Source organism: Protopterus annectens, chromosome 11.part0, assembly GCF_019279795.1.
Source record: "Protopterus annectens isolate FY-2018-M chromosome 11.part0, PAN1.0, whole genome shotgun sequence".
Taxonomy (NCBI): Eukaryota; Metazoa; Chordata; order Ceratodontiformes; family Protopteridae; genus Protopterus; species Protopterus annectens.
This window is the reverse complement of record NC_056745.1, coordinates 1199059188-1199082041: the sequence shown is the minus strand read 5'-3', so window position 1 is coordinate 1199082041 and position 22854 is coordinate 1199059188. Positions and strand designations below refer to the sequence as shown.

The 22854-nt window shown below is 40.7% G+C and overlaps 1 protein-coding gene across 1 annotated transcript in view; it reads left to right on the top strand.

Moving 5' to 3' along the window:
- LAMB1 (laminin subunit beta 1) overlaps positions 1-22854 on the top strand; it is a 1172470-nt gene that overhangs the window by 505046 nt on the left and 644570 nt on the right. The window contains exon 12 of the mRNA XM_044088561.1: positions 7791-7870. Coding sequence (XP_043944496.1) covers positions 7791-7870 — 80 coding nt within the window. The remainder of the gene's footprint in view (positions 1-7790; positions 7871-22854) is intronic.

Here is a 22854-nt window from a genome sequence, read left to right as displayed (position 1 = left end):
TCATGCCTCTGCAATTTCAGCACATTATAATACTGAACCACCCTTCTTCTCTCACTCACTCTTAAAGCAATTCCTCAGAGGGCCTAAAAATTTTAAAACCCCCAGGCGAGCCCCTACTCCAGCCTGGGACCTTAACTTTGTATTGGAAAAGCTCACTCTCCCTTCATTTGAACCAGCTGCAACTGCAGAGTTGAAATCCTTTCTTGGAAAACAGCCTTCCTTCTAGCCATCACTTCAGCAAGAAGAGTGTCTGAATTACAGGCCCTCATGGCAGTGGAGCCCTTCATTATCTTCCATGCAGACAGGATTTCCCTAAGGACCAATCCTTCCTTTATGCCCAAGGTGGTGTCTAGTGTGGCCCTTAATCAGTCCATTCATTTGTCTACCTTTTTTCCGAATCCACAAAACAAAGGAGAACGAATTCTGCATTCTTTGCACGTGCACAAACAACTTAGATTTTATTTGGACAGGACTAAGCCTCTCAGAAAATCTGAACAACTGCTAGCTGGCTTTGCTGCAGGGGCAGAGGGGAAGGCCATTTCTAAATGGATAGCCCTTTGCATTCATTTCTGCTATAAGCACCATGGAAAACCTACCCCACAGGGGATAAGATCACATTCCACCAGGGCTGCATCTACCTCTACAGCCTTTCTCAGAGAGGTCCCTACCAGGGACATCCTAGACGCTGCTACCTGGAGCTCTGTACATACCTTCATCAAACATTACCACATGCCTATTTTTTCTAAATCCAGAGCTGGTTTTGCCACTGCAGTTTTGCAGGGCTTAATAGCTGGCCCTAATGCTCTCTAACTTCCTCCTCCCTTCCTTAGCTTTGGGAATCTACCCAAATGTAATGACTGCAACAATGAAACATGAAGAACATAGTACAGTTGTGTACACTTACCATAAATGTAGATGTTCAAGTGTATTCACTGTTGCAGTCCTGGTTACCCTCCCTCCAGCCCCCTGTCTTCTCTTGGCTCTACCTTCCTTCTTGTTTGGTGTAGTTAAGCTTTCTGGTGTATTTGCCTTTTGTTGGAGGTGTAACCTAACATATAATTGCTTCCCATTATGGGGGCACCTGACATCTGGGGCAAGAAAAACTGATGTAATTGCATCAGCTGCATGTTTTATACCCCTGATAACCTGACGTCATGGAAGATGAGACAGCATCCGATTCAGGAATCCAAGACTTTGATATTAAGGCTGGCTGAGGGCTACCTGCAAGAAGATAACCCAAATCTAATGACTGCAACAGTGAGTACACTTGAACATCTACATTTATGGTAAGTGTACACAACTGTACTTTATTAGTGATCATTTTGCCTTCTCATTCTCATATTTACAAAAGCCTCACAAACATCCTCTCATCCTTTATCACAGACATAATCAATCCGGAAACAATATTGAAGTGCTGCATTATGTTTTAAACTCGGTTAACTGGTCAGACCTATTTCAAACATCTTGCATCAATGCTATCTCTTTTCTAACTACAGTCCTTCTAAACCTTCAAAACTGTTTTTCCCACAAATACAGAGACTAGGTAAAGCAGTGTGTGTTAAGACTGACAAGTGAGTTAAAATCACTTCTCAAATAAAGAGATTCTGCCTGTGCAGCTTGGAAAAATCCAACTCCCAAATGGCCATGTAACTAGATCTCTTTACACAGTTAAGGTTTACTATCAAAATGTCAACATTCGTATGGTCTAACATTCATATGGTCGACACATTAATATTAAGTAGTTCATTTGGTCAACAGACAGTGCAGTCGACTTTCTGTTGACATTATGTTGACAACAAGCAAGGATTTATCCTTGTCAGCAATGTTGTGCGATCCTGGAGTTGTAATTTAGAAGTAGCGGGGGGGGGGGCAGCGCCCCACTGTGGGGTGCAGGGGGGTGCAGGCCCCCTGCAAAAACACTAGTGTTAGTTTGCAGGTGTGTGTCAACCATTTAAATGTAGACATTTAATGTCGATAGTTTGAACTGTCGGTGTAATGATTTTGACCAAATGAACGCCGATCATAAGAATTGTGACATTTTGATAGTTTCATTCATCGTTCAACTACCTCCACCCCACATCAGCACCATTAGATTCCCATTCGCAATCTTACCAGCTTTAACCCCATAACTTTCTCAAATATTCTCAAACAAATGAACTGAGAAATCCTAAATACCCTTCTCCTCAACAAAGCTTTAGAACATTTCAACTCTGTCTTCCTAGACACTCTAAACTCCCTAGCCCTACTAAGAAACAAAAGGATCAGAATCTAATACTGCTCCCTGGCTATCCAAAGAAACAAAACAAATCATGCATCAAAGAGACAAATCCTGGAATCTTTGCCAAAACAATAAATTGCCCAGGACTCTGCTCCAATACACTCAACTCCGCAACTGTGCAAAACAACTAATCACCATGGACAAAAAAAAATATTACAGTAAGCTTCAGTCCAATAATAATAAAAACCCCAAACATTTCTGGAAATCCTTTAATTCCTTTCTTCATCCAGGCTCCAGGAATAAACCCTGCCCTGACCCAAGTATATCTGACCTCGAACTAAGCTCACAATTCAACACATTCTTTATAGAAACTATTGCTGACCTGACCAAAACTTTCCCAAACAATAATCCACATGTCCCTCATTCTTCACCTTCCAGTAACCCTAATAATGTTCCTCTTATGTTTGAGCTCAAACCAGTCTCAACTAATTTTATAAAAAGACTCCTATCCAAACTAAAGCCTTGCTCCAATGCCCCTAATAATATCCTCCTCCTTCCTACAATGCGCTGCTGATGGTATTGCACTCCCAATCAGCGTCATAATAAATAGATCCATAAAGGAATCATATGTACCCAAACTTTGGCATACAGCCTACATTCTTCCTCTTCACAAAGGAGGCAAAAACACCAATATTTCTAATGTCCACCCCATTGCTCTGCTCTCTCCAATCTCCAAAATCCTATAAAAATGTATCCACCTCCAACTTATGCCTTTCTTGACCCAGAATCAATTCCTTACACCTACCCAGCATGGCTTCCGCCCTGCCCATAGCACTATAATCGCCCTACTCTCCTTCTTGGAAACAGTCAACCAAGCCTTCCAGACTCATAGTATCCACAGTTCTCCTAGACCTCTCTAAAGCATTTGATACCATTTCCCATAATCACCTTCTCTATCATCTCTCCAGCCTTCATCTCTCCCCTAATACTTTATCCTGGTTCTCCAGTTACCTGTCAGATAGATCTCAAGCAGTCAAATGGAAGAACTCCACCTCCTTCTTCTTACCAACCCTCACCGGCATATCTCAGGGGCATATCCATCCTTGGACCTATGCTTTTCAACATCTTCATCAATAACTTTCATACTGCCATTCCTGACACTAAAGTTATTCAATATGCAGAAGACTCAACTTTAGTCTGTGCTGCCTGCAACCTTCCTGAACTGCTGACTAAAATCCAAACTGCATTTTCAACCACCGAGAACTGGATGTGCCAAAACCATCTCTCTCCCAACTGAAATTAATCAAAAATACTACTATTCCCTCCCTCCAGGACTTTCTCTTATGACAAAAATGCATTCAAAGTCCTTAGCCAAACCAACTCAGCTATAGAAATGGTCTCTTCTGCAAAACTTCTTGGTATTACTATAGACGAACACCTCAAGTTCGATATCCACATTCAACAAAATATAAAGAAAACCCACCAAAGGTTAGGTATGCTTTATGGAATAATCTATTTCTGTCTAACTCTACTAGGCATACACTGGCCACTACTTACCTTCTGCCATCCTTATTATACAGAGCCCCTCTTCTAACTAATCTGACTTCTTCCATCACCTCTAAACTTGAAAATTGTTATAATAAGATCTCTAAATTTGCCACCAAATCCAAAAATTCTACCCATCATTGCCTTACCCTACAATCTCTGAACTGGCTAGAACTCTCTAACCACCTAGACTACCTGCAACGTACCACTGCTCACAGACTTGTATTTCACCCAACAAAATGTCCAGCCCTAACAAACATCCTTCCCCCATACATCCCAAATAGAACTCGTGAGATCTGAACACCAAAACTTAATTTCTGTCCACAAACCTAAACGACCTGCTGGCCAGCATCTCCTCTCTTTCTCACTAGGCAAGAAATGGAATTCACTCCCTCCCACACTAAGGACAATATCAAACTCAGAAAACTTCAAAACCCAGCTTTTCTCATACCTGTCATCCAAATGGAAATGTTCCTGCTTTCACCCTACCTAAATTCTAAGGAAATTCCCCAAGGAGTTCTTTGTACTCCTAGTTCCTAACCTCCCTCTAACTCCTATTACTATTTTCCTAGAATGGACTCAAGCTCTCAGTAACTGCTTAAGCAACTCTCACATGATTTCAAATTTGTAAATAATGTAAATAGCAACTTATTTCTACTGACTGCATTTAAAGTGTTTACCTTACGTTCTTTGAATAACTGCATGTAAACTGTTTCCACACTTCTAATATAAGAATGTAAGTTCAAGTAATCTGTATATTATAACCCTTAGGTCTTTCACTGTGAAGATAGTTGATCCTGCTTGCATTGAATGCTCATATCTGTAAACTGTGCCATATACTGTACCTTTTTGTACTTATGTATTCCTTACTGTATTGGTTATGGTATATGTATTATATACTGTACCTTTTATAATTATGTATTCTTTACTGTATTGTTTATGGAGTTTTTCTTCCGGGCCTCCACTGAAAACGGGCACCTTTGGGCCCAGTGGACTTCCCCGGTAATCAAACTGAAAATAAAATAAATAAATAAATAAATATATATATATATATATATATATATATATATATATATATATATATATATATATTCCATACATTTGGTCGAATTACACTTAGTCGAAAATGATACCAGGCATTGCACTTCACTGAAAGCTCACTTGAATTGGAATATAGCCCCTGCCCCACTGAAGTGCAACCCTGGAGTGAGAATATTAAATAAGTGGGGGGGGGCATAGCCCCCCACATAATTTTAATGTATTTACTATTATAAGAAGGTATATTCATTAGAAATGACATTGATATATATATCTTTAGTATAAACTATTGGTATACACCCCCCACACCCCCCCTTATTTAATATTCTCACTCCAGGGTTGCAATACAGTGGGGCAGGGGCGATATTCCATTTTCGACCAAATGAACTTCGACCAAGTGAGCTTTCAGTCAAGTGAGCTTTCAGTGAAGTGCAATGTCTGGAATAATTTTCGACTAAGTGTAATTCGACCAAATGTATGGAATCCATATATATTTATAAATATATGTATATATATATATATATATATATATATATATATATATATATATATACTTTGCTAAGGCTTTTGACCATGTTAATCATAATATTTTACTGAATTCCAAGTATTCGCTAGTTTTAGTCCCTGTACTGTACAGTGGTTCTCCAGCTATCTTTACTGTCCGGTTCAGCATTACATTCACATTTCTGTACAGTATTTAGTCAGGTCCCTTAAGGGCTTAATCCTTGGCCCACTGCTTTTCACCATATTTATTAACCACCTTCATCATGACCTCAAACTATGAAATCTGATCCTATTTGCAGTTGATCTAGTATGAGAAAGCATTTAGGACCTGCTGTTGTCCATTAGTAGCACGGGGGCAGTCCTGGGGTAAATTTTTCATTTCCAATCTATAGAGCTAAGTTGTGCTTGAAGATAAACAGGGATGAACTTTGTTTTATGTGGATGGGAAGTTTGTTCTGTAGCAGTGATATCCTCTGCAAAATTTCTGTCTCCTTCCAAACCATTCTTTTGATGTGCAGAAATCTCCAGACTGAATATTTCTGATCCATTTGACTTGCAAATGTGCAGTAAATCTATCAGTAGTGGGTTGGAGGATGGCCTGTATGCCAGGCATAGGTCAACTCTCTGCAGTATGTAGGATACCGAGTATATATTGACAGGGCTTTGAGTCGGTCGATGTAGGACATGTTGTTTAGGCCTTGTGTCCTTTTCGTAAGGTATCAGTGTGGGTGTTCCAGTTGTTGCATGTGTCTGGATAGATACATGCCAAAGGGTGCATTATATTCAGTGGTAGGCCTAACGAGGGCTGAGTAAAGGGGACAGTGACATCCCTAGATCTAGACACAATCCATTTGTTTAAAAGCTGTGCAGTATAGAAGGACTTTATTATAACAGTAAAAAAGTTAGGTCACTGTTCCCATAAATTCCCAAATCCCGAACAAGTGGGTCATCTCTTAGAGACGTATTCTCAGTTTGGTAGTTCTCTGTTATAGCTGACTTCCAAAAGGATACAGTAATACATTGTTTGGCATTTAGTTTCAGACTATGATTTTTGACACCAGATATTTATTTGAGACAAACTTTCCTGCAGGATGGCTAAGTCATTGAGTGATTCAAAGACGACTCCTGACTTGCAGTCATCAGCAAACTTAGTCAGTCAGAGCCCTTTGGTATTGGATTTTATTTCAGAAAAGTGGATGCCAAACAGGAGAGATCCCAGCACAGAACCCTTGCTACATTTCTTACAAGCCGTTGTTACAGTTTTTGCCACATATAGAATGCTAATTGTGTCAGTTCTTACAATTTGGCAAGAAAGGTGTTCTTTCATTTTACATTTTAGCAACTGCTTGCTACATTTCTATCAAGCAATTCTTACAGTTTATGTCAAACATGGAGTGCTAAAGCACTTCAGCAGTTCTGGAAAGAAAAAAAAAGCTCCTTTCCTTTTAAACTGTAACACAAACAACTGCTATATTTTATGCAACCCACACACACAGTACTAAGAACTTCACAAATAAATGCAGCACCGTCATTATTTCTGAGTGCCAGTAATTCACTGCACTAAAGACTGATTGGCAGTTCAGTGCAGTGCAGTGCACTGCACTAAAGACTGATTGGCATCTGCTGACCATTTCCACTAACACTTTGTACCCAGGCTAGCTGCCCCCTTTGCCCCACACTGCCTATGCTACTTCAGCGCAGGACACATTCTCTATGGGAAAGTGATATATAGAACCTGCTACTATCTTGAAACTAGTTTCAGTAAACTTTGGAATGTCATAGAACCCCCCCCCCCAAAAAAAAATAATAATAATAATAACTGTTAAAGTGGTGGTATTCGCATAATGCCATTGTTGCCTTGTTCTTTAATGGTTTTAATACCTTGATAACCATTTTCTTTTGTCCTAATTATAGATTTAGGGGGATCATTGATTTTTTTTTCTTTTTTGTGTAGAATTGTGAAAATGAGAAGATGACACAGTGGGTCAGCTTTATAATATGCAAGTATTTTGAATGTGAGATAGACAGAGGGAACATGACCAAGAAAATATGTAAACAGAGAAAATGTGTGGCAAACAGCTGTGATGAAAACGTATCAGTGTCATTGGGAAAGTAGTTAACACATACCAATTTAGGAGTGACCGCACACATTTACTGCCTTTTTTATTCATACTTTGCTGTTTATCATTAATTAGTAAGTATTTAGTCTTAGCAGATGGCCTTAATCAGTTTCTTTGGAGAGCCAAATCAAGCATTTCACATTCATTTCTTGAACTGTTTTCCCTGCTCCCCTACTTTGGGTGAGAATACTTATGTAATTTAAACAGATCATTTGAGAGGTATAAGCTTGTCATAGATACTGAAGGCGTAAGTTATAAAGCTGTCCGACTGGAGTTCTGTAAAATGTATTGCACATGTGTGCAGTGTTTAAAGTTCCTTTGGGTGATCTATAATGCTTGTAAAACACAAATGTTTCTTCCTTCAGCCTCAACACTGGGGATTGAGTAATGATTTGGACGGATGCCGGCCTTGTGACTGTGACCGTGGTGGAGCCTTGAATGACAAGTAAGTGATTACTAGCCAGTGTTAATTCTCCCATAAAGTCTAAGGATAACAAGTTGTGACTAGTAAGATTTGTATAGTGTAGTTTTCTTGTATGGTGCCTCACAGCCAGTAGAAATACAAATAGTTCAGTAGTAATCTTTTAGAACACTCTGTTGCCTTTCTTGTTTTCCTGGCATCTGCAGCTTTACCCAGAAACTAAAAAAAGATTTTTATCATACCTTATTTTCTTTGAGTTGCCAGTGTTTATGGTTCATTTTAAGTGGTTTAGTGTTAATTTGTAATGTGTTATACCCAAAGTGAGCTGATGGCGACTGCAATACTTACATGATTTTTACAATCAGGCCATCTTCTTCCAAGAATGTAGTTGTTTCCCCATTATATGATACAGTTGAAATTATCAAACAGACATGTCACAAAATTGCAGACCATTAAAGACTGCAAAATATTGATGTATAAAAGTAGCATTTGCCCAGGAGGTCAGTAGAGTGAGGAATGGGATTTTGCACTTTCCCAGCTGTAGTGCAGTTTTGGAGTTGGCATATGTAATCAGTAGGGGGTGTGGGGGATGCAAGGGGGCTTGCTGCTCTGCATAAAAGCTGTTTTAGATCTGTTCAATGTCAGTGTTTTGCACTTTCAAAATTTCTGAGTTTGATTTTCTGCAGTACGACAATCTGTGCATTTAGTAATTTAACATAGAACTGACACGGCAAGGTCAGTGGTTTGTTGCCTTTTCAGTGACTTACAGTAGCAGAATTCTGAATGCCTGTGTTTTCCAAGTGTTTCTGAAAAGTTACATTCTTTTTGACATGCCTTCCTTTGCATTTTCCTAGTAGCTAACTAGTGAGCAGACTGTCTCATCAGTTTTCAGTTTTGATGTAAAGCTATTAAATGACAAGCTTTTATTACACCTCTGTTTTTGAAAAGGAAAATATATAAAAGTAAGCATTTTGAAACAGTACCCCTTATTCAGAACTTACATCTACAACTGCTTTCAATATTACTGAAGTTCATTGACACATTTTATTGATTTTGTTTTACATTTAAGTGGGTACGTGAATTAGTCTGGATTACTGAAACATTAAATGTCTGCAGTAAAAGAAAAACATAAAAGGCAGAAAGGAAGACTTTTACTGCCATGTACCTAATCAAGATATCTCTCAACAGTAAACAGTGGCTGATAGTAGTGGCATATAGTGAATTAATACACGTGGTCAGCATTATTATTTACACGACAGTCACTTATGGTCTGATGTTTCCTATGATTTCACAGCAAGTACAGTATACTTTACAGTCTGTCTCAGTCCATTATTTAGCTGATGTTATTCCTATAGTTTTCAGTGGTTATAAATCTTTTTCTTATGAATCACTGTTGCAGAAGAATTTCTGGAAAATGGGAATTAGCCATAGTCAAACTGCCACCAAACCAACCCCAGAACTCTGCAGGTGTCCCTGGACAGGTCACCTCTTCCCCAGCGTGAGAACAGGTTTTTTTTTGTCATAGTTGTATGCATATCTTGGCAAGAAAGTTCACTCAGCATCCAAGTTACCCTTTTATTGAAAGATAACTTCCTCATTGGGACAATCTTTGTTTCTGATTATCTTCTGTTTATTTTTGGTGTTTGTGTTTTGCTGCAGGGAAACTGCATTTTTTTTCTGGGACATGCCTTATGTAAGTTTGAAGAATTTTTGTAGATGCAGACACCAGATCCCATATTAAGATTTTCCTTTAAAATGCTTATTCTGTTTAGGAGAGTCCCACCTTATGGTTGATTGCCATAGCTGCATGGATTTTAAGAAGGTAAAAGACCATCTTTCACTTGTTTATTTAGGAAAAAGCTAGAGGCTGTTATGCAGGCCACTGGACAGAACTTTATTTGTAAGAAGGATCACAGAAGAGATCAGTGCCACATGGAGGGTAAAGGGGGAGGAATCTCATTAAGGATGTAAAAGAGTGTAAGGCCACTTAATGTAGCACCTGACAAGCTCAAGGATACAGTTTCTGGAGAGGTGGATTCCCATCCTGTGAGCTTAAAACCTGTCACATCGTCTGTCTGAACTTTTGAACTAAACCCACTTGCAGCTGTTAGTCGATCCTCCAGGGCCATGTACCAAGGAGCTGCTCCCATTTTCACAAGGCTGTTGTGTGCAAGCAACATATGACATCCCTCTTGTTAGTTTCTGCCCCGTAAAGACCTACTCTGTTCAGGGTTTCAGAATGCCCATGAAGGAGATATTTCCTGCATGGCAGAGCTAACCACATAATCATCTTTTGCTTAGTAAAAGGATGATTTTTTTCTCACTTTCAGTGAATCAGATTTCTCTTTAGGGGATATAGATGACCTGGCCTGCACTTCACATTTGTCCTCCCTGTTTTATTTTTCTGATGATGATGAAATTATGTAATCTAATTCTGTTGCGGAGTATGTTGTCTTTCAGAGAAACTGTCAAATGAGAATGACACTGAGAAAACATTTTAAGTGGGAATCCTAGTAGATGTACAATACAAAGATAGGATGACATGGAACATTTATATTTAGAATTAAAAAAGCTCATGACAGTTACACCAGTTTTTACAGCATTTGATGATGTTGGCAATTTCTTTAAAAAATGACCCCTTCCCAAAAAAAAAAAAATCCACCTGGTTGCACACAATGCAACATGTCTGCTAGTGGTAGACCCTGTTGTTGTCACCATGGATACTGCTAAAAAGCCAGGTTGGCATGTAGCCTAATATTCTCTCCCTCTAGTGACAGGGAAAGTAGAATCCTCAGTGGATTCAGTGAAGAAGTATGTATATTAACTGTACTTGCCTTCACGGCTGTCAGCTGACAGACTTGAGTGATAAACTACCCAGATGGAATTCTCATGCAGATGGAGGGTGTCCCAATGGGGGTAAAGAACAAGATCCTGAAAATGCAAATTTCCAGACTGACCCATGTAGCTCAGTTGGTGGATGATTAACTGCATCTGTGAAGCAATGAGTGTAGATTCCAGGTTGAGCAGCATCAGTATCAATAAACAAGAGATACCATTGGCTGGGCATACAACCTATGCCAAAAGATGTCAAGGGAAACCTACATAATACTCTTGTTGATAAGAATGTTTTGTTTGGTGTCCCAACTTAAAGAGATTTTTGAGGAAGTTAGAAGAAAATGGGAAAACAGTAGAGAATACAAAGTAAATCTTCCACTCACCAACATCAAGGTATAATGACAACTACCCTTCAGATTGCTCTTCATTCTACAGGAAGATACCAAACCAGTAGCCAGCAGGAACAAAAGGGCCTTCAATAAGCAAAAGTGGCAGTACGAAAAAAGTTAAGTCAGGAAGACCTTCTGGGCCTAGCCTGACCAGACCCTCTGACCAGGTGTGACTGGGCCAGATAGCCATTTCCCCATATCTCTTGATCTACACATGCATCAGACACACACACACACACACACACCTGGCTCAGGATTTATAAGACTCTTCAGGAGCAACGTGTTGAGGATCACCTCAGATATGTGAGTTCTAACTATAACTTCTTCAAGGTAAAGGATCAAGTTCTGGATTCTTCATCTCTTCATGGAAGTGGCTGCCCCCATTCTGTAAAATCAGTTGAAGATAGCAATTTCTAACCTTAAACACCTTTGGCAGTAGAGAGCTATTGATTATAGGATCATAGGAAGTTACTAGGCTAATGACCCTAGGGCCCTTTCAATCCTAGCCAAGTTTTAACCTTATTTCCATGATCAGCACCTATCGCCCCTATCCAAGAGGGATACAGGTGGAAGCCCTTGGTTGAATTTACGGTTACCCAGCCAGTCGTCCAGACTGTGTTTGAAAAGGACCAATGCGGGTGCTGTGCTTGACATGAAGCGGGAGTCTGTTCCAAAGGTATGGTAACCTCTGGGAGTCAAATCTGTCCCTTCAGCAGGTTCTATTAATGTCACATACCAGGTTAACGCCTTTAGAGTGAGTAACCTGTGTACCATCTGACTTACAGATATGGAGCACTTCCAATAAAGCAGAGTCAAAGATTGCCTTATATGTAAGGCAGAGGTCGCCTCTGAGTAGTCTATATGAAACAGAAATAAACTGACAGTGATTTCAGATGATCCTCATAGGACAGATGCTGAAGACCTTGAATTTTCCTTGTGAGGAACCTTTGTGGTCTCTCCAATTGCTGCAGGTGCTTGGAAAGGTACATACCAAAAGGGACATTGCACTGAGTCATTGGCGTGATGAATGAAGAGTACAGGGATGTTATAACTTCTTTTTTTCTGGAGGCAATGCCCTTACTTATGAGATGAGCAATATAGAATGCCCTTCTTACCACTGTGGAAACATGGTGCTCAAAGGTAAGGTTGCTGTCAACCTGTGTGCCCAGGTCTCTCACCACTGAGTGCTTACTTAGGGTGTTGTTACTAATGTGATATTTAGCAGGAACATCGCACTTACCGAAGTGGATGATAACACACCAGTCATTTGTTTGTGTAAGACCCTCTTGTAAGATGTTGACATTGTTTGGAGATCCTGTGACTTCTCCCAGTTTGCAGTCATCAGCAAACGTTGTCAGCCACAATCCTTTAGTTTTAGCTTGTACTTCAGAGAAATAGTTTCCAAACAGTATAGGTCCCAAGACTAATCCTTGCGGAACGCTGCTGGTTGCAGGTCTGCTGTTAGAGGTGGATTCTCCTATTTTGACTGTATGGGTTCCATCAGTGAGCCAGTCAGCAACCCATCTAATGACACAAGGGTTGATAACTAGCTGGGTGAGTATGTCAGTGATGCTGAGTGGGAGATTATGTCAAAAGACTTGTCTAATTCTAGGTAGGCTGTGTGTACAGATTTCCCCTCATCAAGAGCCTTGGTGACTCTCTTGAAGTCCACCCAGTTTAACAGACATGATCTCCCTTTGAGAAATACAAATTGAGTAGGGTCAAGTGATTAGATATCTCTGTTGATAAGGTCCATGATGATGCGCTCCATGGCCTTGCAGATAAGGCTGGTCAGGCTAATAGGTCTGTAGTTCCCGGGGTCAGTGTAAGCACTACCTTTGTGCAATGGGATAATGGTGGCCTTTTTTCATTCAGCTGGAATGAAGCCAGTGCCTAGAGTGTGACTGAAATGAGCACCCAAGGGTTTTGCTAATTCTTGTTTGAGCCCATGTAGGATGCAGCCTGGGATGTTATCAGATCCCATAGATGCTGTGTTTTTGACCTTAGAGAGGGCGTTCACGATGTGCTGTTTAGAGATACAAGGTAGAGGACAGGTGGTAGAGATGTCATGGGGTATGTGTGATGGGGACAGGAGAGTGAATTTTTCACAGAACCTGTTGGCTAATAGGTTAGCAATGTCTACAGGCTCAGTTTATGTGATATCATTAACTACCAGTTCAGCACAAATCTGGGCCTTTCCTTTTAGGTTACGGATTTGTCTAAGAATGCCTTGTTGTTGTCGCTAGTTGAGGAAGCTAATTTGGATTCATAGTTAGCTTTGGAGGACTTCACAAGAAGTCTTTTTTGCTTGTTTAAGCTGAGGAGGGAGTGTTTCCAGTTTAGGGCTCGCTCCCTCCTACTCTTAGACAGCAATTTTTTCATCTTATTGTAAAGCCTGTTAATGGCAGCTGTCCACCAGGCAGGTTTTTTCTTCCCTAAGGAGCTTGTTTTGGTCCTATCAGGTATGGCCAAGTCAATGCAGTTATACAGGTATTTGTATAAAGCATTTGTGTAGAACTCTGCATAGTTGCCAGTTCAATCTGAGGGGGGAGGTGGAGTGAACTATTTATACCATCCTGTAAGAGGTTGTAATCTGCTTTGGAGTAGTTTTTTAGTTTAGTTGCTGATGGTGGGGGGGGTCAGGTGTTATAGTTACTTCGAATGACACTGATCTGCGGTCAGATCTCACCAGGGAAGACCTCACAGCGTGGGGGGGTGGCTACAGTGCCCCATACTGGTAAGCACCAGATCCAGAGAGAGGAGGATTCCAGATTTTACTGGAGGGATTTTCTAGTACCCATGAGAGGTGATCTATGGTGATCAGTATCAGGCCTGTCTATGCACAACCTGTTTCTTCATGTACCCAAATTCAGAATGTTCACTCTACAGTTCTTGCTGCCATTACTCATTCCCAAGGCATGTGTGGTTACTGTAAGATGTTAAAGATGCCTAGCCACATGCTCTCAAATGCAAACACACAAAGTTTTTTATGTTCAAGGTGGTATCATTCCTGAACCAGACAAGTGCACAACTGCACACTTCTAGATGGTTGCCTAATGTAAGCACAAATGGTGGAGGAAATGCAAAGTTAGCTGTAGCTCATCTTGGGCTGCTTTCAGAGTCTAGGGTTTTCACTCAAAATGCCAAAGTGAAGACTGACCCCAGCACAATGCATTTTTAAGTACAGCCATAGATATGGTAGAGTGCAAAGAATATCTACCTATAGAGAAGCTTCTTTCATGGAGAGCTTCTTTTCCAAGCTAGCCCAGTGGTCCTCTGTTACAGTGATAGATTTCCTCAGAGTCCTGGAGTTTATGTTCTCAGTCATCGTGATACCATTGTAAGGCTTCACACATGGAAAATACAAATGTCCAGTGGGAGGAGTACTCTCACCCAATGGATAAAGATAAGCCTATCCTCTCGTGCATCCAACAGGAGCTATATTGATGGACAGCTCATGTAAGGTAGGTAGCAAACCTTCTTTTCTGCCAACCTGTACACAGCCAAAGCCTGATGAACAGTTCCTCAAACAAGGCTTGAGGGACATATTTGGGAATCCTCAAGTTCAGTTCTGCAGACCTGGGACAAAAGAAGATCATTTCAAAAGAAGTATTAGTGCTTATTCTTGCCCTCAATGTTTTTTAGCCCATTCAGAAGGCAGGAGGTGCAGTTAGCCACAGACAACTCTATGATTGTGAAGTACGTAAAAAAGCGGGGGGACATGCAGTCATATCTCCTCTACAGTTTAGAAGTGCAGACTTGGGAATATGCTGTTCTGGCAGATATGACCCTCTAGTTGGCATGCATCCTAACAGACCTCATTTACACTGCAGCAACCATGAATAGCAGAAAAAGAAAACATCATTCAGACACCTAAGTGGGTACTGGTGCATGACATAGACTTGTCCTCCCTCACATCTGCTGTCAAGAGTACTACAAAAGGTGAGGATGGAGAGCCCAAGGATTATTGCATTGACCGCCCACTGGCCCACACAACACTGTTTTTCCATAGTGGCACTGCTGAAGGACTTGACATTCAGTTTTCTGCTGGAGATAGTCTGGTTCCCTGGCAAGCAGAACTTACAGGGGCTCAGACTGATTGTTGGGTGATCTGACCTTATTCTTCATAAGCATGTTTTACCTGAGGATGTGCTCAAAATCATGAAGGAGACTAGGAAACCAAATACAGGGTAAATCCCATCTGATGAAATGGAGGAGTTTCTCATTATGGTGTAAACAAAAAGGAATGAGTCTTCTCTAGAAGAATTATCACTGGAGGTTTCATATTTGTTGGCTGTTTTTTTTTTTTCCAGCAGTGTTGTCCTATTCTCAATTAAAGTGCATGCAGCTGCCATATCAGAGCATTTGTGAGGTATTGGCTTGGTCTTCCATCTGTATATTTTCCAAGCACTGCAATCACGATGTTAAGGCCAAGAGAAAAGTAGGATTCAAAACACCAGTGTTGCATGGCCTCCTCTAAAAAGAGGTTTCTGTGCCTTCCTTCACCACCATTAACTACTTCTTTGGGAATCCTCTTGTTTGCGAGAATTGCACTGGAGCTACAATCCATATATAGTATCTTTGTACCACAAAATTACCAAAATAATAGTTGTTTGAGTAGGATCACTGTGACACTGTTACAGTACTAGCTCAAACCCATCTTCTCTCAGAGAAGGTTGAGTCCCCCAAAGGAACAAGGCTGAGGTGAGGAAATGAGGAGGAATCCAGGGGACACTTACTCACTAAAAAAAGGGCTAAGGAACTGGAACTGGGTTGCTCCACATTAGACAGGGGATGTAGTCAGTCTTGGTGTATATAAATAAGGCACATAAATTATTGGATACTAGCATATATGTATATATATATATATATATATATATATATATATATATATATACATATATATATATACATACGTTTGCTATCAAAAGGTGGAACAGCACTTAATGTGAAACTGGGATGGTCGAATGCATTTTTTCCAGTTTCCTTAATGCCGATCTGGAAATGCTCAAATCCACAGTAGCGAATTGTAGTGTGCATTTGCTAATGTGGGATCGACATTTCAATAACAGATCACACTACAGTGGGGATCAGGAAATTTACCATTTTTCTCACTGTAGTGCGATCTTGGAGTTGGAATATATAATATGCATGGGGTGTGTGGGTCCTCCAAATGGGGAGTGCAGGGGGGCTTGCCCCCCTGCAAAAATGTTACCAGTAGTATGGACTTTTGACATTTGAACTTCCTGTGTTCAAATGTCAATTCTGTGGTCACCATTTCCAATATTTTGGTTATTCTGAATTACCAAATTCAGAAAACAAATTCAGTCAAAATGTGGAAAATTATTTTGATTTCCACATTTTGATAATAAACTTCCCGATGTTCGGAGATGTTGAAGTAGCACTTCTGGTGTTGCGGTTTGTTGATGGATAGGTGGAAGTTCAGGTAAGTATCTATGTGTAAGTGTGTTGGTTAGGGGCTTTAGTGTGTGTCGGTGTGTGTTATGACTGTGATGTGTATGAGGGACTGTATAATGTGTGGGTGTGAGTTTCCCTTGTGTGTCTGTTTGTGCGATCTCGGAGTTAGTATATTTAAGTAGGGGGGGTGCAAGGAGTTGTGTGTATGTGTATGTGTGTGTTGTATGTGTGTTGTACGTTTGGTATTTTGAACTTCGCGCTTCTGGTCTTTCAGCATTTAGGGGTTTCGGCTACATAGTCTCGAGATTTTAAAATTCGATATTTCAAAATTTTAAGATTGTGTAGTGAACCTATATATATATATATATATATATATATATATATATATATATAGCCTGTGTTATCAGAAATACAGGCATCCTCACACTGGGGACAGCTGCAAAACTCTTGAAGATGATTCATCTTGGTGGATGTCAGTCTGTGGTTAGTTGCCTTTTGTCAGGAATTCTACTGTAACATTGCTTTTACTTGAACATCTGTTGCTCTGGTGAGTTATTTACTTTGAAGTCTAAACCTCAAAATGCACTCAGTCGAGGCACTCCTTAAAATGGAGAACATCGACATCTGACAGTGACAGAGACCTGGTTCAAGGGTCCAGAGAGCACCCCTGCAATACCAGGCTACAACTCATACCACACCTTTCAGCCATCTAACCTGGACCGAAACACCAGATGCAGAGGTGAGTCCATATTCACCAAGGATATCCACAACTCCAGGCTAGTTGCCCAGTGTAATGCATCCGAAATTCTCCAGGTGCATCTAACAGTGGGCAAGACTGCAATCCAAATTGTAGCTTACTACAGATCCCCCACCATGCCCCAAGACTCCCACTCCACTTTTCTTAACATACTGCAAAATACCAAGGTACAACCCAACACCCTCATACTGGGAGACTTCCACTACCCCGCCATCAACTGGGAAAGCTACTCATGTACCAACACATTTGCTCAGTGTTTTTTGGAATTCATAAATTCCAATTCCTTGGATCAACTTACCCAGACCTCCACCAAGGGCAGCAATGTCCTAGTCCTGGTCATTACCAACACGGATGACCGGTGCTCCACCAGAGGTCAACCCCTTGTTGGTCAGATCCAACCACAAGCTAATCACCCTAGACATCCATATCCCGCCCAACTGCCTATTAAGGAAACCATAGTAAAAAACTTCTCCAAAGCCAACCTCGTGCTTCTTAAGACAGAAGTGGCTAACTTCACCACACCCATGCTGACGGAATGTTGTAGTACAACTGCTGAAGCGTACATCAGTGCACTGTATGAACACATACACAAGTGCATGGACCATGCCATCCCAAATAGAACCAAGGTGCTATCCTCCAAAAAAAAAGCCAATCTGGTGGTCCCCTGCCATTAACAACTCTACAACAAAAGGAAGAAACTGTTGCAAAAAAGAGTAAAATCCCAAGATTGGAAAAACTCCATTGTCAGCCTCAGTAAGAAGCTGAGATCCCTCATAAAATTGTCCAAAGCTAGTTATGTGAACAAAATCACCACAGATTCTAAAGACAACCACAAGGCATTCTATAGTTATGTCAGGAATCTCAGTGGCAACACTCAGATCTGCTCTGAGTTACAGCACAATGGCACTAAACATACAGAAACAGCTAATATTGCCAACATCCTGGCAGATAGGTTCAGTGCAAATTTCACCCCCCTCTCACCCCCTAAAGTGCCCATCTCTATACCGGATGAATGCCAAGTCCCTATAATCAAGGCCACACAGGCAAAAAACACACTCGCCAAAGCCAAGAATACAGCATCCATGGGACCTGACAACATCCCAGGCTGTGTTCTGCACGAACTACAAGATGAACTGGCACCCCACCTAAGTACCATATTCAGTCATAGCCTCACTACAGGCTTTGTACCTACCGAATGGCACATGGCTACAGTGATCCCACTCCACAAGGGAGGATCCACCATGGGCCCCAGGAACTACTGGCCTATCAGTCTGATGAGTCTGTTCTGCAAGGCCATGGAACATATCATCATGGAAATTATAAACAAAGACATAGGTAACCTGCAAACTCTGGACCCCACCCAGTTTGGGTCTGTGAACGGTAGATCATGTCTTCTAAACCTGATTGACTTCTTTGAAGCAGTCACCAAAGCCATGGACGAGGGTAAGACAGTTCACACAGCCTACCTAGACTTCGCAAATGCCTTCAACACCACCCCCCACTCTGGTATCATTGATAAACTCACAAAACTGGGCATAAACCCCTATGTCATGCGATGGGTTGCCAACTGACTCACTGACAGAACCCACACCGTGAAAGTAGCCAATTCCAAATCCAACTCCAGACCAGTGACAAGTGGAGTACCACAGGGTTCAGTCCTGGGTCCCCTCCTGTTTGGCATCTACCTCTCTGAAGTCCAGGCCAACACAGGGGCTTATGGCTAACAAAGTTCGCAGACGAATGCAAACTGGAAGCCATTATTGAATCACCTAATGATGTGGACATTCTACAAAAGGGCCTTGCTGAGACAGATGCCTGGTGTCAAAGCCATGGCCTCAAGCTCAGTGCTAAAAAAGGCATAGTCATCCCCTTTGGGAAAAACCCTGTACCAACGAACTACCACATAGACGTTAGTCCACTCAACACCGAAAGTGTGATACGAGACCTAGGGACACAGGTGGACAGTAGTCTCTCCTTTGATAACCACATCAACATAGTAGTCAGTAAATCCTCATCACAAAAGGTTTCTCATCTAGAAAAAAAGAGGTCATTGTCCTCCTCTACTCAGCCCTCATTAGACCTATTATAGACTACAATGCCCCATTTGGGATGTACCTCACAAGACATTTGCAGCAACTGGAAAGACCGCAGAAATACCTCACAAAGAGGATCACCGGCCTCAACCAGATGCCCTATGCAGACCATCTTAAGAAACTCCAGCTCTACTCTGTTGCATATCGCCTACTCAGAGGCGATCTCTGCCTAACATACAAAGCCATGTCAAACCCAGAGCTGTTGGACATACTACACTAAAAAATCCCAATTCCTTCAGGCCACATACTCCAGGGACCTAAACCTTGTCACCATAATAAACAGAACTTGCTGGAGGGATAGGTTTCTGTCCCAGAGACTTCCCATACTCTGGAACAAGCTGCCCATTCATGTCAAGCAGAGTACCTCATTGGCCCTTTTTAAGAAAAATCTGGTCAGTTGGATGGGAAATAGGAAATTTACCCTGGGGATCACTTCTGTGGCTCTGCTTGACAGGTGCACAGGAAAATATTTTTTTTTGGGTGGCTAATCCAGGGAATCTTTATGGCTAGGCTTATATATGCCGTAGGACTGATAGCCTAGTACCTGCCTATGAACTTTACTTTCCTATTAAAGGTGACATGCCTTGAAGTAAGGCATAGTTCCAAGAAAATAAATTAGATAAACTTGTTAGCTGAGCTGTTATCAAAACAAATAAAATATAAAAACAAACAAAAAAAAATTGTATACAAACCCCCCCCCCCCCCCCCAAAAAAAAAAAAAAAAAAAAAAAACATAAAATGAAATGTGAATGAAGCTGGCACTTTCACTTCTAAATAAGTCATTATTTTTCAGACTGTGCTCTAGACAACATTTTAAGTAATTTAAATAACCAGTGCTAAATAAGTTTTGCAAGGATGACCTGGTCAGTGTAACAAAGCCAACCACAAGATATACTGTGTTTAGAAATTTAAAGTGGAACAATTTACAACATGATTCATGTCTGAATGCAAACATTTATGTCAGTACCTTTTAATATCACAATACATATTTCATAAAAAAAAAATAGGCAACAGCTAAATCCCCAAAAGCAATTGCTGCCTCTTTTGAGCTCATGTTTAAAATGTAAATGTTCATTCAGTTCTTGGTGGGGGTGAACCATTTAGTGCTATCTGTGCCAAGATCAATGTGTCTTTCTAGCTCACCTTTACAGATGTCTGGTTACATATAATCTGCCCCTTAATAAAATGTCTTTAAAGCTAGTGCAGGATATAGAGTGATGATGTAAGCATTGTTTACATTACTCTTTTGTATCAGGTATAGATGCTCATATAAATCCTTAAGGTATACCTTTCTTCTTGCATGAAAAAAAATGTAGTTCAGCCCACAGAGTAAACAATGGCTCTGATTCCAAAAGACCTGCTCTCACAGGCTGAAAGCTAGTGTTTTGGAATCAGGTCCCCATAATAAGCCTCGTTATAGACAGGGGTTACACAGATGTAAGTCACTTACACTGAAAGCAAGTCTTTCGGAATCAGGGCAGACTTATGCTGACAGCAACTCTTTTGGAATATAGCCCAATGTTTTGTGATAAACAATTGAAATATTTAGGTGATCTGTAACCTCTTCCAGTCTTAGAGAGAAAAGTGATTTAGAAATTCACCTGCATTGTCTGCACATATTGCAAGCATAGGTCACTTGCATCCTTTTGTCATTTAAAGAACTGGCTTGAGACACAGGCACACATTGTAATACTTTGTAAATTTCCTCTTTTGATAAAATCTGTTTTTTCATGTATAATAGTCTTGATGTCATTTTACTCCATCAGGACATGCCACTTATTTGTACTAATGTCTTGGATAACTGAAGTATCCAAACTCTAAATAAGAACCAGTCCTAAACTTTTACCCACTGATATAGCTGCTGTTTCAGTCTAAACTGAATGGTCTGTATCTGTTGATATTTGTTTCATTGTTACAGTAATGACAGTTGTAACTTCAGCCAGTGAAGGCTCAACAGCCAGTCTGACTTCCATAACTTGGTATTCTTTCCCCCCTCAGACTAGGTAGATGCTCACCCCCTTGATGTCAGGATGTCAGTAGTATAAAAAAGGAATGCTGAGTTTAGTTCTTTCTTGTTATGGTGCCCCCCTCCCCTTCCAAATGAATGCTTTGGAGGCAGAACACTAATTGTCCTGGATATAAGCATCTTCAGGGCTAAGCCCTAGCAAAAACCTGTAAACTCACTCTCCAGGACATATGTAATCCCTGAAAAAAATGTGGTCATCTGGTTAGGGTACTAGAGAGGGAAGGTAAGTAGGGGGAAGAGTAATTAATGTACCCTCCCAAACACATACAGACTTACAGGAAAGAGAACAGAGGGGAGGTGGTAGGAAAAATTATAGTGCAACAATGTACATACTCTGACATCTACAGCTATGGTAACTTTGTACACAACTCTATTGTTTTCATAGCATGTTTCATTGTTGCAGTAATGACACTTGGGAAGATTCCCAAAGCCTATGGACCTGTGTACATGTGGCCCTGAGTGGGAACAGTCTGAGAGAAGCCTAGTAGAATAACTGTGGCAAAACTCACCCCTGCTCTAGGAGAGACCTGTAGGTTATGGTAGGTGGAGAAGGTAAGGACAGATGACCATATAGTTGCTGTCAGGTTACCTTGAGTGTTGGCCATTCTCAGAAATGCACTGGTGGCTGCCCTGGCCCTTGTGGAGTGGGCTGTAGACTTCCCGTGAAAGATGTAAAAGAAGCAAACACAGTATGCTATCATTTTAGTATAGTCTGTATGGAAGCAGGTTTCCTTCTGAACAGCTGTTCGGCTTGTCTTATTTTTTTTTTGTTCTGTCCAGTAATGTTTCAGTTTTCTATGCACATCAAGCGAAAGAAAAAAAACTCCTCCCCCTTGTTTAAGGGAGCTGGAAAAAAACAAGTAGGTGGACAGAATATGAATACGTATTTGTGAAAGTACCCTTTGTTCTTTATTATGACAGTACCTTCCGAATCAGATGAAGCATGTTATAATTTGTTCATTTTTAGTTTGATTGAATATTTCTTGTGAAATTAAAGTAGCACAGGTTGTTTAAAGTGCTTTGCAGCAGTGAGAAGAAAGTCTTATTTATTCAGAGACAAAAGCATTTATTTTTTTTCTTGTTTTATTTGGTGTTTTTAATAAAACAAGTTATTTTGACAGTTATGTATACGATTCTTTTTAAGACGTAGATGTAAAGCTGAATGAGTACTAAAATTTCATTATTATGTTTCTTCTGGTCTTTCTAGAGGGTCGGGGTGAGTAGAATTCATTTTTCCCTCCATGTTTTCTTTTTTTTTTTTTTTTTGCCTACACAACAGCTGAATCCTGTGGTAATTTGTCCTGCTCCAGATAGGACTTAAATATTCTGTTTTTAGCGATGGCAAATAGGTTCAAAGCTAACTACTAGGCATCTGGTCCAGTAGACCACTGAGAAGCCTAATCCCAGTTACCAAGTCGCCCCTCAAAGCACTGTCTTTTAAGTGGCTTGCTCAAAGTCACACAGTCAAATGAAGGCTGCGGGAGTCAAAC